At 35.8% G+C, this 21,571-nt stretch overlaps 1 protein-coding gene across 1 annotated transcript; it reads right to left on the bottom strand.

The window, feature by feature from the left end:
- Positions 1-1,781: 1,781 nt before the first annotated feature.
- Positions 1,782-21,285, bottom strand: LOC101895777 (uncharacterized). The gene is made up of 9 exons (XM_059126492.1): positions 20,134-21,285; positions 13,785-14,347; positions 13,504-13,727; positions 9,900-10,399; positions 9,473-9,839; positions 9,216-9,408; positions 2,741-3,440; positions 2,136-2,502; positions 1,782-2,076 (listed from the first exon to the last, which is right to left on the bottom strand). Exons 1-9 carry the CDS (start codon positions 21,106-21,108, stop codon positions 1,883-1,885), a joined length of 4,083 nt encoding a protein of 1,360 aa, XP_058982475.1. The 5' UTR covers positions 21,109-21,285; the 3' UTR covers positions 1,782-1,882.
- Between the last annotated feature and the right edge of the window lie 286 nt (positions 21,286-21,571).

Here is a 21,571-nt window from a genome sequence, read left to right as displayed (position 1 = left end):
TGTGTATGACTTAGAATGACTTGCGTCCGAAATTGATTTAAACATAGATATGTTAGACTAAACCCTATTAACTATTAAAGAAAAAGCTCTCCAAAAGCTTCAATCATCATGCATGCAATTTACATGGAATCCGTTGCTGGACAATTGAATTAGTATGAATTGTATCAGCTGATTGTACGAAGATTAAAACTAAAAATATTTACGTAGATATGTTTGTATGTATGTAGCTACATTAGGGTAGGTAATTTTGTACGTTTTTAATGTAACCCAATACAATTTGATGCTCTTAAGACATTAAATTTTTCTATCAACTCGACCTTTGCAAAAAGTACCTCGGTGGATCAACCTTCCATCAGGATGTACTGTAGGTACAACTGCGCAATACAAAAAATAGTTACGCGGATAGTATAGCAGATTATGAAAGTAGAGCTAAAAAAGAAGAAAAAAATAGAGGGGACAAGTTCCCCCTCTCCTACAACATTTTGGATTAAGATTCCTGGAAATCCCTGCGTTTTAGGTACATAGTGTCTTTGGTAATATTGCAGATAAAAATACGAGGAATATATTGGCTAAAAATCGATCGAGTCAATAAAGGGGTCTTTTTGGTCCATACATAGTATGGAGGGTATATTAAGATCGTCATTCATCGAAAAGACAATTGTAGACCCAACAAAGTATATATATTCTTGATCAGTCCGTAATGGATATTACAGCCTATGACAAAATTTACAAAATGCAGGCCCACATTTTCGTATAGCCCTCATATAACGATACTTCCTGATATTCGGTATTTTGATTATTTTAAGAACATTATTCACCGGTCTTGTTTCAAATTTCGTGTTTGAAGCTCGTAATGGGTACTACAGTCTATGACGGAAAATTGTCTATCTAACGGCTTTCCTTTCGACCTAATTTGGAAATTTTCATGTTCCTTAAAAATGTAGCAGGGTTATTAAAAGCTTTTAGCTACATGTTTACTGGCTAGCTCTACTTTCATAATCTGTCGGATTTTCCTCGAATTTTTTAAAATTCCCTACCGCAAAACAGTGACAAAAAAATAAGACAAACGATCGGGATGTAGTATCGATGACAGAGATGTCAGACGGTTGATAACTTTTCAATAGCTTGCCAAGAGTCAATCGTCAGCTCAAGTCGTTGTCATCTCTGTACCTCGATAGGATCCGATAGCTCATCACCATCTCGTAGAGGAGTAACTCAACGCATTTTGGAAAGAGGTTATCATTAAATCATTGATTACTCCATCCATAGCACCTGGACTGGTCGTCGGCAACACTTTAATAGTTCATAGTTGGTCGTTAGCTCATCGATATCCTGTCAACAATACTCCGTGGCCCACTGTGACTTTGATTGAATTTATAAAATACTTGGGATTTGAAAGTGTGGGGAATCGGTTCCAGAATTTTGAACTTTATCGCTAGTTTAGCTAGCTAGTTTATCGGGGGTTTAATAAATCGATTGCTCTTCGATAGCGTTTTAATAGAACGCCGTTTAGGGTTAAAACTCATCGATAGCTCTTGGTAGCTCATCTATAGCACGTCGATAACTGATTTATATTCTCGCTATCACGTCGATGATTCATCGATAGCACCTCGATAGTTCGGCGATAGAATTTCGATAAATCGATAAACCTACAAAACATTCATCTTGAATATATATGGATATGACCCTCATATAAAGTTAACTTCTGATTTTCGGTACTTTGAAGATTTGAATGTATATTTTCGATCATAAAGTTTTTGAAAAATTATTTTTTAATTTATTTTTTTTTATTTACAAATGTTAGAAAAAAATTTACAAAAAAATATAACTAAATTTACAATAAATTATTATAATTAGTTAATTATAATTTTGCGGTTCTACTCTAAATATCCAAACATCCCCGTTTTGCTAGCCATGGGAAAACGATAGCAGCATTGGCTTTATATTTGGAATTCAAGAACAAATCGTCACGGAATTTTTTGCCTTCGGGTGTATCAGCAGCAAAGTTGGCCAAATTGGCGTGCTCATTTGATTCCAAGAGGCAGACGGCTGTTGTGCCAAAGGTGGTGTTGAAGCCTAAAGAAATAAACGAAATAAATAGAAATCCGGGCGCAAATAATTTAGCGTTTGCTTACCTAGGTAGCCATATTTCAACATGACCTGATGTAATTCATTCAAAGTGGGGATGTGTCCGGAATATTCCAACATTTTCAGGTTCTCCTCCAGTTTTTCATGGTAATACCGAATGAAGTAGTCGAAACTGTCCACCTTAATCGATTGTTCCGTGGATGACATGATGAAATACCACAGATCTTGGGCAGGTGAATCATATTTGCAGACTTGATAATCTACGAAATAGGCATCCTTGATGTTACCGGCTTCATCATGTTTGAACATGATATTGTTTAGCCAACCATCACCATGATTAAGAACATTGAATTCCGTAGGATCGACTTGAGCCAAACGAATAGTTATATCGACCATATTATCCAAGAGGGCAGGCTGAAAGGATGAGGGGAATATAAATCAGATTACTTGGGATAAATCTAGGACATTTTTCAATAATGATTATAGGTTCGAATCAGATTTGCTACCAGATTTTAAATTTGAATATATTTAAATGAATTTCGAATTTAATTTCCAATTTTAGTCAATTAAAAAAATCTGCTGCAATATTTATTTAGGTTTAAGACAAAAACCTGATCGACTCTGTAATCGAAAATCGATTGCGCACACTCACCACTTTATCAAAATATTCTTCATTGTTCTCGAATTCCTTGAAGTAATCGACAAATTTTCTTCTATCCATGAGTTCGAAAATTGCCCGACTCTCTTCGGAGTAGATACCTTTGTGCAGCTTCTCTGGGAATGGACCATTCAATTCAACATATTTAGCCGATACAGCATGGAATTGGGCCAATTTGGTTAGGACACACTCGACATGAGTCATGTCTAAACCTTCACGACGATCGCCACACTTGAAACCAGACACTGAGAGATCTTCCATAATGATCACATCAGTTCCCACTTCCTTGGTGAATTGATAGGATTTTGGTCCGAAATTAAATTTACCACCATATTTGCTGTACAGTTCTTCAAATTCGGGCAAATATTTGTTGTACATAAGTATTTCCTTTTCAAAGAAATTCCACATGGAAACCATGCCACTCTCCTCTTCAGATTGCAAAGGGAATTTCAGAATATAGGATTTGCTTACATTGCTACCATCCTTTAGCAGGGCATCGACTTTAACTCTTAGCAGGCTTGAGGCATAATTGTCACCAGACTTAGTTGCAGAATTGGCTGTGATGTTGGTGATCTTTTCAAGATTTGTAAAATCTGCTTTTAAAATATCTTCAAAATGTTCGGCATCAACCCAAGAGGGGATTTTGATGTTTTTTAATTTTGGATCTGAAGCTTGAGTTTCGGTCACTTCAACGCTAAATGATAAAGCGATATTTGAAAATTAAAAAGGAAACCTTTACAGTTTTAAAAAATATTCAAATCAGTTTTGGAAACTAAGCAAGGAATTATTACCCGAATTTTAGAAATAAATTTTTACTCAACTTTTGGCATTACATCTTAACTGAACCTTTAGCATGGCACTTAAAGCGCATTTTTGACATGATATCTTTATCAAACCTTGCTCTGATATTTGACATTTTTTTAACATAAAACCAGTAAGGAAAGCTCAAAAGTCGGGCGGGGCCGACTATATGATACCCTACACCACTATGCATATTTAGTAGAGCTCTCGTAAAAAGGTTAATACAGGGCATTTCAGAGCTCTATGAGATATTTGGTACAAAATCAAAATCTATCGTGCATTTTACGAACTATAGCTATCTTTGAACCGGGTTTCTCCAAATTTGACGTATTAGCTTCTAGACTGAATTCGGTCTTATGTACAAAAATTCAGGTGATTTGGGCTGATATTGGCCATTTGTTGCACAATTGACACGAAATCGGATGAAGATACATATGGGTGCTATATCCAAATCTGAACAGATTTTGATAAAATTAAAATCGACTATTTTTGGGCTTTATCTGATATCTGGTACCAAATATCATTCCTGTGAAGAGTATATTACGAATGTAAGGGAGTTAAAGAGCAAATCGGATGAAACATATATATATGGGAGCTAGAGCTATATCTGAACCGATTTTTACTAAAATTTGTGTACTTGCTTCTAAGCTGGTTTCGGTCGGATTTGCCAAAATTGATGCTATTACGGCCATTTGGTGGTCAATCACCCGAAATCGGATGAAGATATATATGGGAGCTATATCCAAATCTGAACCGATTTCGATAAAATTACAAACAGCTATTTCTGGGCTGTATCTTATATCTAGTACCAAATATCATTCTTGTGGAGTGCATATTACGAATGTGAGAGGCTTAAACACCAAATCGGATAAAACATATATATGGTAGCTATAGCTGTTTCTGAACCGATTTTCTCCAAATTTGTTGTATTTGCTTCAAGGCTAATCTCGGTCACATGTGCCAAGGTTCGGGCCATTTGGGCTGATATTGGCCATTTGGTGGTCAATTAACCCGAAATCGGATGAAGATATATATGGGAGCTATATCCAAATCTGAACCGATTTCGATAAAATTTAAAACAGCTATTTCTGTGCTTCATCTAATACCTGGTACCAAATATCACGGTTGTGGAGTGCATAGTAGGAATGTGAGGGACTTAAAGATCAAATCGGATGAAAGATATATATGGGAGCTATAGCAATATCTGAACCGATTTTCTCCAAATTTGATATACTTGCTTCTAGGCCGAACTCGGTTGGGTGTGCCAAAATTCAGATAATTTGGACTGATAGTGGACATTTGGTGCACATTTAACCCGAAATCGGATGAAGATATATATGGGAGCTATATCCAAATCTGAACCGATTTCGATAAAATTTAAAACAGCTATTTCTGTGCTTCATCTAATACCTGGTACCAAATATCACGGTTGTGGAGTGCATAGTAGGAATGTGAGGGACTTAAAGATCAAATCGGATGAAAGATATATATGGGAGCTATAGCTATATCACAACCGATTTTCTCCAAATTTGATATACTTGCTTCTAGGCCGAACTCGGTTGGGTGAGCCAAAATTCAGGTAATTTGGACTGATAGTGGACATTTGGTGCACATTTAACCCGAAATCGGATGAAGATATATATGGGAGCTATATCTAAATTTGATCCGATTCTCACCAATTTCAATAGGGTTCGTCCTTGGGCCAAAAAAATATTGTTTGGAGAATTTCATCTCAATCGGATAATAAATGCGACCTGCATTTTGTTCACAAGAATACATGGACAGACGGACGGACGGACGGACGGACGGACGGACGGACAGACGGACTGACATGCATAAATCGACTCAGAAAGTGATTCTATGAAGGTTCTCAAAAGTAACTATGGGTCTATCTCGTTTCCTTCTCCATGTTACAAACAAATGCACAAAGACATAATACCCTTACCACTATGTGGTGTAGGGTATAATTAACATTTCTTGAAAGTATGTTTAACATTTAAAGAAAGATCGGACGTCTCAAGGTGTTTCATGATGCAACTCAGAAGAGAATAGATCAGAAAGAGTTTATTATTTATATGAAGCGTGATGCGAATTTTGAAGTTAGAGTTAATCAGACATACGAAAATGGATTACAAATTAGGACTACAAAGGTTAGGCACATAAGTAGCTCTAAAAGTTCGTTATTCTTTCATTAAAAACTTCGTAGCGAAAAGTCGACCTTAAAATTTTATATTTCTTCCAACAGTTAGTGTTAGGTCTTTTTAGCACTCAGAAACAACAAAGCACAAAACTTCGTACTACATTTTCAGACTTTCAAGGTTTTATATTTTATTCCAGTTTTTCTTCCTTCGGAAAAATAATAGGAAAATGATTACCTTTTACTGCAAAAAGTTCAAAAAAAATATATTTTAAAGTTTCCAGATGAGGATATTAGTAATACCATTGCACAATGGACCAACAACCCATTTTTATGTCCGAAACTATTTTAAGGTCTCCATATGTAAACCCTAGAAACCAACAGGACCTCAATATTCAATTTCAGAATTTCAGCTCTTTCCCTCCACTCAATACAAATTTAGCAACATTTAGTACCCATATCCAAAGCAATCCACATTTCTTCCTCCCAGACACCAGCAGTGATCCAAAATTAGTATAATTCAGTACTTTTCGAACAATTATAGCACACATTTTAAAAACTTCCTCCAGATACCAACATAGACCTTAATATCAACTTTCGAAATCCCAGCTATATCTCTTCACCCAATACCAAATTAAGTACTATTTAGTAATTTTCGTACAATTATAGAACACATTCCAAAACCAACTCAACTGTGAAATTTGAAGACGGCAGCACTATCCCTTCACCCATTTAGTACTTTTCGTACAAATATAGGACGTATTTTCAAACCACCGAAAAATCTCAAACACACATGCCGTCAGTAATCTTCACCCAATACCAAACATTGTGCAATTCAGTACTTACCGTACAATATTATACACATTTCCGAAACCACCTTCGTATGTCCAGGCTACATATGAACAGCGATCTGATACCTAATTTCAGATTTTAAGCACTATCCCATTACCCAATACCAAATTGTACCAAATATAGTACCATTTAGGACTCGTCGTGCAATTAATGTACACATTGCCAAAACCACCCCCATATCTCAATTCCAGATACCAACAGAGACCTCAATATCAAATTTGAGGATTTCAGTCCTATCCATTCACCCAATACCAAATTTAGTACCATTCAATACTTTTCGTACAATTATGGTTTACATTACCGAAATCACCTTCATATGTACAGGCTACACGTGAACAGCGACCCCAATATCAAATTACAGATTTCAAGCTTTATCTGTTCACCCAATGCCAAATTTTACCAAATATGGTACTTTTTAGTACTTTTCGTACAATTATAGCACACGTTTCCAAAATCAACTCCACATCCCAACTTTATATACCAATAGAGACCTCAATATCAAATTTGAGGATTTCATCCTTTCACCCAATACCAAATATAGTACCATTTAGTACTTGTACATTTGTAGTATACATTTTCGAAACCACCCTTATATGTTCAGGCTGCACATGTACAGCGGGTCTAATACCAAATTTCACATTTCAGCACTATCTGTATCAATACCCAATTTCACCAAATATTCCAAAACTACTTCTTTATCACAATCCTACCATCAACGAGTACTCCAATACCAACATTTCAAATGATCCAAATTATTCAAATTTAGTTCATTTTAGTACTTTTGTTAGAATTTCAAAAACCTTTCACTCCAAATTTCAGATTTTCAGCTCTATCTCTTCCCTATATACTAAAGTTAATACTATTTAGTTCCTTTTGTACTTTTTAGTACGAATTTTCTAAATCCTTCCCTATGTATAAATCAAACCGCACAAAAGGTAGTCCTAATGCCAAATTTTAGACTTTCAACTTAGTCTCATACTCAAATACCAAATTTAGTACCATTTAGTACCTTTTAGTGCATGTTTCCAAAACCATCTCCAAATCTCAACCGTGACATGCCAAAATCTTTACAACTCTATTCCATACCCAAATACCAAAATTAGTACCACTTAGTACTTCTAAGTACTTATTTCCAAAACTATTGCTAAATCTCAACCTTCACACTAACACGGATCTTAATGCTAAATTTAAGATTTCAAGAAGCATCCGTTCATTCAATACCAAATTTAGTAGCATTTAGTACCTTTCGTACACTTGCTGAACGTATTTCCAAACCAAGCACTTATTATTTACCCTACATACCAGCAGAAACCCCAATATCAATAATTTAAATTTCCCAATCTATCCGTTCAACCAAAACCAAATTGTATCGAATTTAGTACTATTTAGTACAGTTGTCACACTTAGAACATATTTACAAAAACACGTACTTAAATCAATACTACTTCCCACATTTAATTATATGAGGGCTGCAAACAACTTGTCGATTTGAGTTGGTTTAGTTCAGCGGTTCACATTACCTTTTGAACCATGGGTCAGTTTTGTTTAACCGAATCGAACCATTTTTATACCCTCCACCATACATAGTATAGAGGGTATATTAACTTCGTAATTCCGTTTGTAACTCATCCAAATAATCATTTTAGACCCCGTCCGTCTGTTGTATATCCCCCATATATCGGCACCTTTCGATGTTGGGTATTTTTAATGGATTTTTTTTGAAAATGTCCTAATTCGTTCCAAATGGTGGAGGGTATTCAAAGTTCAGTCCGGCCGAACTTACTGCTTTTTTACTTGTATGAAGGATATATATTGATTTCGTCATTTCGTTTGTAACTCATCGAAATAAAAATTGTAGGCCCAACAAAATAAATATATTCTGGATCAGCGTAAAATTCTAAGATATTTTAGCAATGTCCGTCCGTCTGTCCGTCTTTGGTAATCACTCTAGCTTTATAATATTTTACTCAAATGTGTGTTTGGTCTGCAGGACTTTTGTTATTGAAAATGTGCTACATGGGTCCACGTTTAGGTATAGCCTGCATATAACGGTACCTCCCGTTATTCGGTATTTTGCTGATTTTAGCGACATTATTCTCCAGAATGGTTTCAAATTTCGTATTCGCACTTCGTAATGATTGCTACAACCTGTGACAGAAAATTGCCTATGCAGGTCTAGGTCTTCGTATAGCCTCCCTTATTCGGTATTTTGCTGACTTCAGCGAAATTATTCTCCGGAATGGATTCAAAATTTCGTATTTGCACTTCATAATGAGTAATACAACCTGTGACAGAAAATTGCCTATGCAGGTCCAGTTATTCGTATATCCCCCATATACCTCCCTTAATTTGGTATTTTGCTGATTTCAGCGAAATTATATTCCGGAATGGAATAATACCCTATCACAGAAAGTTGCCTATATAGGTCCAGGTCTTCGTATAGCTCCCATATTCGGTATTAGGAATTTGAAACTATTCCGAAGAAGAACGCAGCTAAAATCACGTCTCGGTTCATTTTCAGAAAAACCAGTTCGGTTCGGAACTGACCTAGATGTTTCTTCTGGGCCTTGATGAATATGAAAAAGAAATGTACAAATACTAACAATTTTGGAAATATACCGGGCTCCCAACCCTGGTACATAATTTCTGCTAAAATTTTAATCTTGTACTCCTACTTACATCAAATCCAAAAGACCGCGTCTAACCATCCAAGGGAATACTATTTCGGCATGTTTGCGATAACGAGGATTCAGGTACATATTTCTCTTAAAGGCATCGGAATCTTCACCAGATGCCAACATTGTTTCCAAACTGGCATTTTCTGTGGGATCCAATAAGGCAGCAGACATGACTCCAGAAACGGCATAGGGAGCTAAAAATACGTTTAAGTTGGTCATTTGTAAAATAAGTCACTATTTAAATATCTTTCAACCTACCAAAAGGTCCATGTTCCAAAATATCAATATGCAAATCCTTAAGACTTGGTATATCCTTAGGGTATTTAAGTAACTCCAAAGCAGTCTTAAGTTGTTCATGATAGTAGCGAACGAAGTAATCAAAAGAATCGATTTTCATTTCAAATTGTGTTGAAGACAAAATAAAATAGTAGAGGTCAAAGGCTGGCGAACCGTACCACATCAATTGGAAATCAACGAAATAGGTATTGGCTATTTGACCCTCATCGTTGTACTGGAACATAATGTTGTTCACCCAACAATCGCCATGATTTAAGACATTAAATTTGCTCCGATCTACGGAAAAAGCCTTGGCTAGGCTTTCATAGGCATTGTTGAAATAGTATTCCTTTGGAAAAAGAACAAAAAATGAAAAAGTGAAAAATTTAACGAATCTAAATGTACCTACCAACTGTTCAATGTACTCCTCATGACCATCGTATTGCTTGCAGCAATCGAGGAAGACATTATAGAAATCCTTAAATTTGGCCAAATGCATTTCCTTAAATTCTGGCTCATAAGCGGAGCGTTCAAAAATGTCCGGATATGGGCCTTCAGCCTCATACAAACAAGCGGAGGCAGCATGGAATTGTGCCAATTTCTTTAAGGTCTCCAGAGTGTGTTTCATATCCAACCCCTGTAAACGATCGGCATTCTTGAATCCCTTCAAACGTAGATTTTCCAAAATCAATTTCTGCACCCCATTGTCCACAGTGGGTTTGTAACTCTTTGGTCCGAAAACAACTTCGGTGTTGGCTTGTTCTTTGAATATCTTCTCAAGTTTAGGTATGATTTCATTGTAGGCAAGTGTTTCCTTATTAAACGAGCCCAAGAAGGCAATGATGGCTAGGGCTTCTTCTCCCTTCGGTGGAATTTTTACCATATACGAGAGGCTACGTTGGGTCTTATCTGAAATGAAGAGGGCAATTCTAGTTTAGAAGAAGTGAGAACAACGTTAAGCTTGGCAGAGACTTAAATTATGGCATGAATGATTGGTTTAAATTTTGGCAGTTTCGTGATGAACAATAAACCGGAAGACACTAAGTGCTTTATATGTTTTTTATACCCTCAACAATATGGCTTGAGAGTGATACAATTTAATACGGCAAAAACGTGAACATCGTAATAGACCCTTGGTCTCTTTGGACCAAATCCGGTTCAGGACATTTTACAGTCGATCTAGCGATGTTGGTCCGCTCGTCTGACAGTCTGGACGAGCGGACCAACATCTCGAAGGGAGTATTCGATTTGGTCCAAGCTTGGTGCATCGTAATATTCTTATCTAACATAGATCTAGTTCGGAGATGGATAATGTCTTTCGAAAAGGTCGAAATTTTCAAAAGAAATATATTACTGCAAAAAAAGAAAACGGAAAATGTGATTTGTCTCCAATTTAGCAAATCCCAATATTTGGACCAGTGCTAGATTTCGCACCTGACTACATCGGCTCTCTTCATCAAGTATGTCACCCACCAAGGGTCAAAATTTGGAATAATTATAACTCTTATAAAATGTGATGTATGAGCCCGATTGTCTTCATATTACACACATCACAATACTTTTATTCACCCAAAGTTTGGTGTGAAGATGTGACATATCGGACTAGTCCTTCTGGCATCTCCCCCACAAAGGGTCAACATTTTAAACATCCATGAAGCCCATAAAAAGCGAAATTAATATTCGATTCCATTCAAACTTTCCACATCTCAATATTTCCATTAGCACAAGGTCTGTTATAAAGATGGTAGAGATCGGACCACTCCATCTGGTACCTCCCCAATTAGGGTTCAAGATTGGATCTGATCGGAAAAATAAAACGTTCAAAAAAAGCAAACAAAGAATCCAACGCTTTTCAAATTTCACACAAACAAATTTTTTCTGTTGTGAAGATGATATATATCTGTGAGCCCCTTCCTCACCTCACCCACAAAGGGTCACTATTTATCTGTCATAACTTGCGAAACTGTCGCATAAAATTAGATATAAATACTCAATTTTGCCCATACCAACATTTATACCCTACACCACATTGTGGTAAGGGTATTATATCTTTGTGCATTTGTTTGTAACATGGAGAAGGAAGCGAGATAGACCCATAGTTACCTCTGAAGATCTTCATAGAATCACTTTTTGAATCGATTTATGCACATCAGTCCGTCTGTCCTTCCAAACAACATTTGTTTGGCCCAAGGACAAACCCTATTGAAATTGGTATTAATCGGATCAGACTTAGATATAGCTCTCATATATCTTCAACCGATATAGGGTTATGGCATGGTATATATCAGTTCAAAAATCTTGAATTTTGGTACATCCGACCGAATTTAGTATAGAAGCAAGTACGTCAGATATAGCTATAGCTCCCATATATGTATATGTTTCATCCAATTTTAAAGTCTCTCGCATTTGTAATATGCATTCGATACCAATTATATATTGTACCAGATATTGATACAGCCCACAAATACCACTGCCAAATTATATCAAGATCGATTTAGATTTGGATATAGCTCCCATATATATCCTCAACCGATTTTGGGTTCATCGTGCACCAAATGGCCAATATCTGCCAAAAAGTCCTGAATTTTTGTTACATCCCACCGAATTCAGTCTAGAAGCAAATAAATCAAATTTCGTGAAAATCGGCTCAGATATAGCTACAGCTCCTTGTTCCGAATTCAGCCCGAATTGCATTGATTCTGGCACATATGAGCGAAAATGTGTCAAATTTTGTGAAAATCGATATATAAGTTTCATCCGATTTTGTATTTAAGACACTTAGCCCGTAAAATGCACTCCATATATATACCATACAGATCGGTTCAAATATAGGTCCCACATATTTCTTAATCCGATTTCACGTTACCTGTACACAAAAAGTGCAATATGAACTCAATTAGGATGAGTTTAGTAAAAATCGAAGCTGATATATCTAAAGCTCCGAAATATATGTTTTATTTTAAACGTTCTCAAAGTCAAGGGATACAAATGCCTCCGTAACTGCTATAAAGTCATAATACGCATTCAATAAAAACGTCTTTTTCTATGGTAGCTCTACTAAATACGCATAGTTGTGTAGGGTAATAGACAAGGCACGGTCGACGAGAAGGTTTTTGTTGTAACAGACAAAATCAACTTACGTGGTTATGCCACTTCGTTCGTGTAAAAGGAAAGCTTTAAAAGTAGAAAAAGATAAAAAATTTTATAAGTGCGGTTGTAAGATTTAGAAGTTTTTCCAAAAGAATTTTAGTTTTCTGTAATTCTTTGGCTCCTCTTCTATTAAGCTTACGATCTCGTCACTTTAGTAAGAAAAGTTTTTTGTCATAGAAGTTATTCTTAAAATAAGTTCTGGGGAAAATATCCGAGACATAAAAAAAGGGAACTGATAAAGATTGGTGGCTCTTTTCGAAACCTAGGTATTCCCTGCCTTACCCCCTGGTAAACATTACCATCGTTCTCCACTAATAAACTAAAGTTGTTTTTATAAGAAAAACAATAATGGGATTAAGCCTGACCATTTTGCAACAACAAAATACCATGTTATCCCGAACAAACAAGCAAACATTGTTCTATTATATTTATATATTAATAAATTCTCTCGGATGGTTTTCTACCCCCAAAGAAACCTATTTTTTATCAAAATCGATGGGAAATATTATTTTTATGAGTATCTTTATTAAAGCTATAACAATTTGTTGTTATACCCATTTACTACACCCATTAATAACTTAGATGTCCCGGACCCATTAATAATTTTACGGCAAACTTTATTGATCTATTCCAAAACAAAACAAAACGAACACCGTTCTTATCGGGAGAATTAAACCAATGCCCATTATCGCCTAAGGCACGCTTCAAAATATTACCTTGATAACATGGCGAGCATTGTACTCCCCATCGGATACCACGCAGTATAAAAATGAACGAAAAAAAAACATTCAATAGATAGCACTCGATGAGTGGGCATATTCTCAACAAGTTCCATAAATACCGACCACAAAATACTCACGTACCCTTTAGCTCGATATCGATGTCGGTCTTCAACATTATCGACGAATAGTTATCTCCGGCATTTGTTGCTGGGCTGACGTTGAACTTGATAATTTTTTCATAATTTTCAAATTCTCCACGGAGTATGTCTTCGAAATACGATTCGTTTAACCATTCCGGAATGTCTTTGGTGGATGGAGCCGAGACAGCTTCAGGGGTTGTTTCCTCTGCTTTTAGAGCAGCAAATCTGTAAGAAAATGTCCAATGACAATTACTTTCTCAAGAAAATTGTTGTGTCACCTACTTTGGTTCCATATAGCCATGATTGTACAGCCAGGGCAACAGCACATTAATATGTTTGATATAACGTGGATTGGAGTAAACGTTATTCTTAAAGTCCACACTCTCTTTTTCTTCGCCAATGAAATTCTCAAATTTGGCACTGTCGGTGGGATCCAAAAGCACAACACCCATTGTCATGAAGGCAGTAATTGTGGCCCACGAACCATAGGTAATCAGCTGCTTGTGGAATTCTCTTAGAGAGGGTATTTTCTCCTCAGGATATGACAACAAATTCAAATTTTCCACCAAATGTTGATGGTAATAGCTCACGAAGTATTCGAACTTGTCAACCTTAATATCAATTTGTGTTGATGATATAAGGAAATAGAAAAAGTCCTGAGCTGGCGACCCGTAATTGGTATTTTGGAAATCCACGTAGAGGACATCTTCTAATTTGCCATTATCGTCATATTTGAAGAGAATGTTATTGGACCACGAATCGCCATGATTCAGACAGTTGAAGAAATCGGGATTTGGTTTACGACCTACCATGAACTCTTCAACAGAGTTGTCGAAGAAATTGTTCTGAAAAAAAAAAAAAAACTAACTATGACATCAAACTCTACAAATATTATTATACCTTCCACCATAGTATGGAGGGTATATTAAGTTAGTCATTCCATTTGTAACACCTCGAAATATACATTTTAGACCCCACAAAGTATATATATTTTTGATCAGCATAAAATTCTATGTCGATTTATCAATGTCCGTCGGTCTGTCCGTCTGTAGAAATCACTCTAGCTTCCGAACGAAATGAAGTAAGTAGATAAAATTTTACTGAAATGTGTATTATGTCTACAGGACTTTTGGTATTGAAAATGGGCCATGTAGGTCCACGTCTTCGTATAGCCCCCATATAATGGTACCCCCCAATATTCAGTATTTTGATGATTTTAGCAACATTATTTACTGGAATTGTTTCAAATTTTGTATTTGAAGTTCGTCATAGATACCACAGCATAAAACAGAAAATCGGCCATGTAGGTCGACTTCTTCGTATAGCCCCCATATAACGGTACCCCCCGATATTCGGTATTCTGATGATTTTAGTGACATTGTTTACCAGTATTGTTTCAAAATTGGTATTTGAAGTTCGTAATAGATACTACAGCATAAAACAGAAAATGGGTCATGCAGGTCCACTTCTTCGTATAGCCCCATATAACGGTACCTCCCTATATTCGGTATTTTGATGATTTTGGCGACATTATTTACCGGAATTGTTTTAAAATTAATATTAAAAGTTCGAAATAGATACTACGGCTTAAGAAAGGAAATAGGCCTTGTGGGTTCACGTCTTCGCATAGGTCTGTGTGGGTCCTCGTTTTAGAACCCCATGGTACCTCCCTATATTCGGTATTTTGGTGATTTTAGCTACATTATAAACAGATTTTTTTTCAAGTTTCGCACTTGAATATTGTAATAGCTTGTGACAAAAGTCGTCTATGCAGGTCCACGTCGACGTACAGACCCTAATATACGGCTACATTCGGTATTTTTAAGATTTTAACAGAATTTTTAACGAATTTTATTACTTTTTTTTTTGAAAATTGTTAAATTTGTACCAAATTGGGGAGGGCCCGGCCGAACTTACAGCTTTTTTACTTGTTATTTATAAAATATATATTTATACATACAGGTGTAAAAGGCGATAAAGCGGAGTTTTGGAAATTCGAATTAAAAAGTACTAAAAAACCTTGGTTTTGGGATAACATTATATTTTCTTAAAATTTCGTATGCAGGACGTTTGTACTAAACAGGAACCAAAAAATTACTGCAATCTGTGATTGTATACTAAAACTCTAAACATTAACAGGTAGAATCTTCTAATTTCGCATATAGGTCGCTGTTAGTACGAGGATTTTTTTGCCTGGTATGGCCTCCGAAAAAACTCGCTTGAATTCGAGTAAGGAATGAAACTCGCTCGAAGTCACTTAGGAATGGAAACAATGAAACGAACCAAATTCTGATTAGCTCGATAAAGCGATCATGTTTTGCTCGATTTAGACCCGTACGAAAAGGGTATAACGTCATACTAAAAGGGTACTAAATTATTAAAAAATTGTATTTTTTCTTTAAATCTCACACTTTTCCATGCCTAGTGGCATTTGAAAATATGTTGTACTAAAAAGTATTTGATGTTGCACTCTTAGAGCTAAAATTCAACGATTTTATTGGGCTTTGTCTGAAAATGCAAAATTGTTTTAGAAATTGTACATTTTTGGTACTAAACAAGTAAAAAGCAGTAAGTTCGGACTTTGAAAACCGTCCAATATTTGTAAATTTTCAAAAAAAAAAAGTTGAAAATATCGAATATAGGGAGTTACCGTTAAGTTTTGTCATAGGCCATTACAATATTGAAATACGAAACATTTAAAAATCAAAATAAATCAAATTATAAAATTAACAATTATCTTACATTTATATTAAAATTTACCTAAATAAGTTATTCCTGTTTGAGGGGTGAGACAAGAAGAATTTTTGGAAATTTGACCTTAAGGATACGAAAACCACAAAAAAAATATAAATAAACACAAAATGGTACTGCGATGACATTTTCATGAGACTCATCCTTCGAATAAACATTTGCCATGTGATACAGCTAATAAATTGCTTATTAACATAACTTAGTTAGGGCCTAGGCCTCTTTAGGCGAAATCCGTATTAGGGCATGTGCACGATAAATTTCAAATATACGTGCCATATCCATAACGATATAAAAAAGGATGTTCAAAACAGTCTTTTGAGATATAATGTAATTGATTATTGGTGACATACCACAATACTATAGCCATAACCGTTACCGTAGATATCAATTGAATTTCTCTATTTATGTACATTTATTTGTATATTATTGCAGAAATGTGTAAATAAGAGCTCTTTATGGCACTGCAAATCGACCACATTAAATGTGTTTAGGCTCATTCGTTTTAGGCGATGTTTTATGTCATGTCTAAATAATCCTTAACTCTGGAAAAAGAGTATCCGATTTTGTTCAAACTCGGTACAGACTTAGATCGAGTTCGAAGATTGGCAATTGGTTTACTCCTAATGGTTCTTTCCCAACAAAAGTTCGAAATTTTGGAAAGAAATAAAAATCTCATATTATGCTTAAATGGACAGGTGTGAAAATGGTAATATTGGCCCACCCCTCTAAACACTGCGTCCAGCAAAAGTGAACAATTGCAAAAACTCTCGTAATATGTAAGACATTGTCCGATTGTCTTTATACTAATATTTAGTCCTATATTAGACCACGTGTAAAAATCGAATATATTGGCCCACTCTTTTGATACCTCCCTCGCAAAACTTAAACCAATTTGCAATAAAAAACATTAAAATCTCATAATGCGTAATGGTATGATTCGAAATTGTTCAATCTTAGCACATTGTAATATTTGAGGTAAAACTTATGTCTAGTGTCAAATTAGACAATATTTTTGTTCAAAAGGTCAAAATTTTGAGAAAAATACTAACTCCATCAAATTGCTAAATCATAGTTTAATTTCTCTAAGTTCTGTATAATCCGACATTTATACCCTTAGTCATAAGGCTACAAAGGGTATATGTCATTTGATACGGCCAAATAGGCTGTTGACCTTAGGTCTCTTTGGACCAAATCCCTGTCAGGACATTTGGAGTCGATCAGGTGTATCCGTCTGTCTGGCTGTTACGCACGATAACTCTCGATGCGATTATTCGATTAAGTTCAAACTTGGTACATTGTGATATTATTGTCAAATTTAGATCGAGCTTGGATCAGATCGAGATGGGCAAAATCAGTCCACTCCTTCTGGTACCTGTGCCACAAAACGGCAAAATTGTCAAAGATAATAATTTACGGCATAGATTGAGAAAGGATCATCCAATTTTGTGCAAACTTCGAAAATCTCAATATTTTCATCAGTGCTGGGTCAGATGCGAAAATAGACAATATCGCATGATTACAACTCTTTAAAAATGTGATTGATTTCAAATTACACCCACCACAATATTTTTTTAACCCAAGGTCTGCTATGAAGATGGAATTTATCGGACTACTCCTTCTAGTAACTCCCACAAAGCGTCAATATTTTGAATAACAAAAACTATCATAAAATCCAATATAAGCATCCGGTTCTCTTCATATTTCACACATCTTAACATTTATGATAACACAAGATCTGCCATAGTGATGCTAAAGATCGGATCATTCCTTCTGGTATGATCTGATTTGAATAACAAAAAAAAAAATTCAAAATTAACATCCGGTTCTCTTCAAATTTCACACATACAAACATTTTTGCTAACACAAAATCTGTTGTGAAGATGATAAATATCTGCGAACCCTTCTGGTACCTCATCCACAAAGGGTCACAATTTTTTAATAATTTTATCTCTCATAACTTGCGAACAAGTCAGCGATTCTTTACCAGAAACCCGAGATAAATATGGAATTTATGATCTCGCATAAAATTGGATATAAATGTTCCATTTTCTTGTAATTTTGCCCACACCAATATTTATATATGTATACGATGAAGTATGTATGTAGTCGACTATCAGGGCTGTCATAGAAACCAATTTTGTCACTATTGGTTTTAAAAACGACAAGAGAAAATGATTTGGTGGATAAACGTGGATTTTTAAAGATTTTTTTAAAGAGTATTTAAAGGACTATAAACGTGGATTTTTTAAAGATTTTTTAAAGAGTATTTAAAGGACTATAAACGTGGATTTTTTAAAGATTTTTTAAAGGATATTTAAAACTATCTCCGGCAACTCCAGTGAAATCTCTAAGAGCTTTTCTCGTCACCTTTTCTGAGAGTTCTTCGTCCAACAACACAAAAACTACCACTGCTGATGCCATCTTACTTTATTTATAGCGACTTATTCCTTTTTTTATTTACTTTACTTTTAATGATATTTCAATGACAAATAAACAAACAACACATGTAAGCAACAACAGCTGTTTCGAACATTGGTTTTATTTACATTCGAAATTGACAAAACCAACTTGGTTTCATGACACCAAATGAAACCAACATTGGTTTACAAAAACGACAATAAGCAAAACCGACATGGTTTCTGTGACAGTCCTGTATATCTGGTAACTGACGCACATTTTTACATTTTCTAAAAATTATGAAATATTGCATATAAAGTGAATGAAGTGACGATTATATAGTCCATTATGATATGTTGCATTATATATAACGTATTTATTTAGGTCCGATACGAAATAAACCTACTCGACGGTACAGGGTTGCCCATATTCGACGGACCCATCTGGCAACGCCATAACTTTTGACAGAGATGTCACATCGCTTAATGACATACAGCGTTTGAAGCGTCAGTCCAAGCAAATTTTTACCATGAACCAATACACGCCACGCGAGCGCTCTGAAAAAGTTGAAATTTACATTCAACAGAAGAAGTCAATTGTGAAAACTCAACGTGCTTTTAAAACATTAAAAAATGTGAGAAGTGCGCCTTCTAAGAACATCATTAGGCGTTTATACGAAAAATTTTCAACTGGTAAGGCTCTTTCTAATCCAAAGAGGCCATAAAAAATTTGACCAAGGCGATCGGCCGAGAATATCGCTGCCGTACGAACCAGTGTTGAGAGGTCCCCAAGAACATCCCAAAAACGCCGTTCTCAGCAGTTGGGCATGGCTCGGTCCACTTTACAACGGATTATTCTCATTGATTTGCATTTGTTCCCGTACAAAATTCAATTGACGCAAAGAATGTTGCCTGCGGACAAGCCTCGTCGATTGGAATGGGCCCAAAGAGTCATCGAAAAAAACATGGGTCCGTCGAATATGGCTAACCATGTATATCTGAAACTTCATTCCCAATTTTTTTACGAAATGGGTAATAATGACCCATTCCTTTAGAACCTTCTCCATTTGAATAATCATAGCAGAAATCCAAATATATTTAAATAGTCGAACATATGCTATGGGTATTTATCTGTCGGCAAAACCGATTGATACATTTTAACTTGTTCTACTTATCTTAAGTGTCAGTAGTATGGAGTCGACAGTATAGCTAAAACTGTATTCCCATATTTTTTAAATAATTTTCAATATTCAATCATCCGTAGAAATATAGTATTTATCAGTCACGAGTTTGTACTTGTACTTCTTTTCCTTTCTGAGTACTAAAATCTAAGACTGCACTGGTTTGGCATGTGATTTTTTTCTTTTATATCATAATACCAATTGAATTAAAATTTAATATTTTTGTTTTTCAAAAAATATTCAGCTGACATCAATTCTAAGTGGCATTCCAAAAGTCATTATAACTTTGTGACAGTTACTTACCATTGCATCATAATATTTTTCACCATTCTCAAACAACTTGATATTATCCAAAAATGGTTTCTTGAAGGAGCTAAACATTTGCTGCATAAAACCACGGCTCATTGGATTATCCAAATCACGATTGAACTTCTCATCGTAATCTCCCTTGAGCAGAACACGAACAGCTGAGGCGGCATGTAACTGAGCCATTTTGCGCAACACTGCCAGTGTGTGTTCCATATCCAAACATTCCAAGCGATTGGCATTCTTAAAGTTTCGAGATCCCAAATCTTCCATTAAACAATAGTAATCGACGGGAGCTTCTTCGGCCATAATGTAGGCCTTGGGACCAAAGGACACATTTACACCAGCCTTGTGATACATTTCTTCCATTTCCGGAAGGACTTCATTGTAGGCGGCATTTTCGACTTGGAAGAAGTTCATGTGTTTCAGCATTAGCTGCATTTCCTCAGTGTCGTGAGCTACCTTTAACATAAAGGTCAGATCTTTGTTGGTCCCATCCAAGAGGCTAAATGTAACATAAACTCTCAAGATAAGCGTGGAATAATTTTCGCCAGCAGCCAAGGCGGGTTTGGCTTTGAACGAAATGATTTCATTGAAATTGGGATACAGCTTCATTAGCACAGGTTGTATGGTTTGCCTATTGACCCAAGTGGGTACGCGAGGATCCATCACTTCTTCCTCTTCTGCTGCTTTGTCATTTTCTTGGATCACGGCGGATGTGACAACTGCAACCTGAATTTCTTCTTTGGTCACTTCTGGTTTAATTGTTGTTTCATCTTTCGTGTCGTATGTATTAATTGGAGGCCCACCCGGTTGTTCCTCCGTAATGGGGGTTTCGGGTGTAACTATCACCGTTGGCAATTTAACTTCCGGCAATGGTCTCGGTGTTCTTTTATATTTAAAATCTTTGTCAGACACTACTGGAGCTATGTCGTAGCTCTTGGGTTCGTGTTTCGAACTACGTGAACCCATTGTGAACAAATTTGCACGCAAAAAAAGAATCTATTTAAAAACAAAAACAACAAAACGATGTCAACGACCGGAAAACAAGAGACACTAAACAACCTTCACGGTCCACTACAAATTCACTACTGTAGAGCGGCGATTAACAAATTTTTCGGTTTTATGCATTTCATAGATATGCGTGAAAACGCCGCGATCGCTTTGAGCGATAAACTGAGAGACTGTTGTTGTAGTTTTCCCCAAAAAAAAATTGAAATTATTATCAAGTTTATTTTAAGCAACACACCGTCGTCGGGCATTTCGGCGATTGTGCGTGGTAAAATTATCACAATCAAATCAAAGATATCGTACGCTCTCTTTATCTCTCTCCCTCTCTCTTGCTTGGCTCTCTTTTGTTTTTGAAATGTTAATTAATGACACTGCTTAATTTTAATGTCAACCGCGGTGGCTTCTAATGGCATTGTTGTTTACC

The sequence above is a fragment of the Musca domestica genome, unplaced genomic scaffold, assembly GCF_030504385.1.
Source record: "Musca domestica strain aabys unplaced genomic scaffold, Musca_domestica.polishedcontigs.V.1.1 39, whole genome shotgun sequence".
In the NCBI taxonomy this organism is placed as follows: Eukaryota; Metazoa; Arthropoda; class Insecta; order Diptera; family Muscidae; genus Musca; species Musca domestica.
Note: the sequence above shows the minus strand (reverse complement) of the source record. Positions and strands in the feature narration are given on the sequence as shown.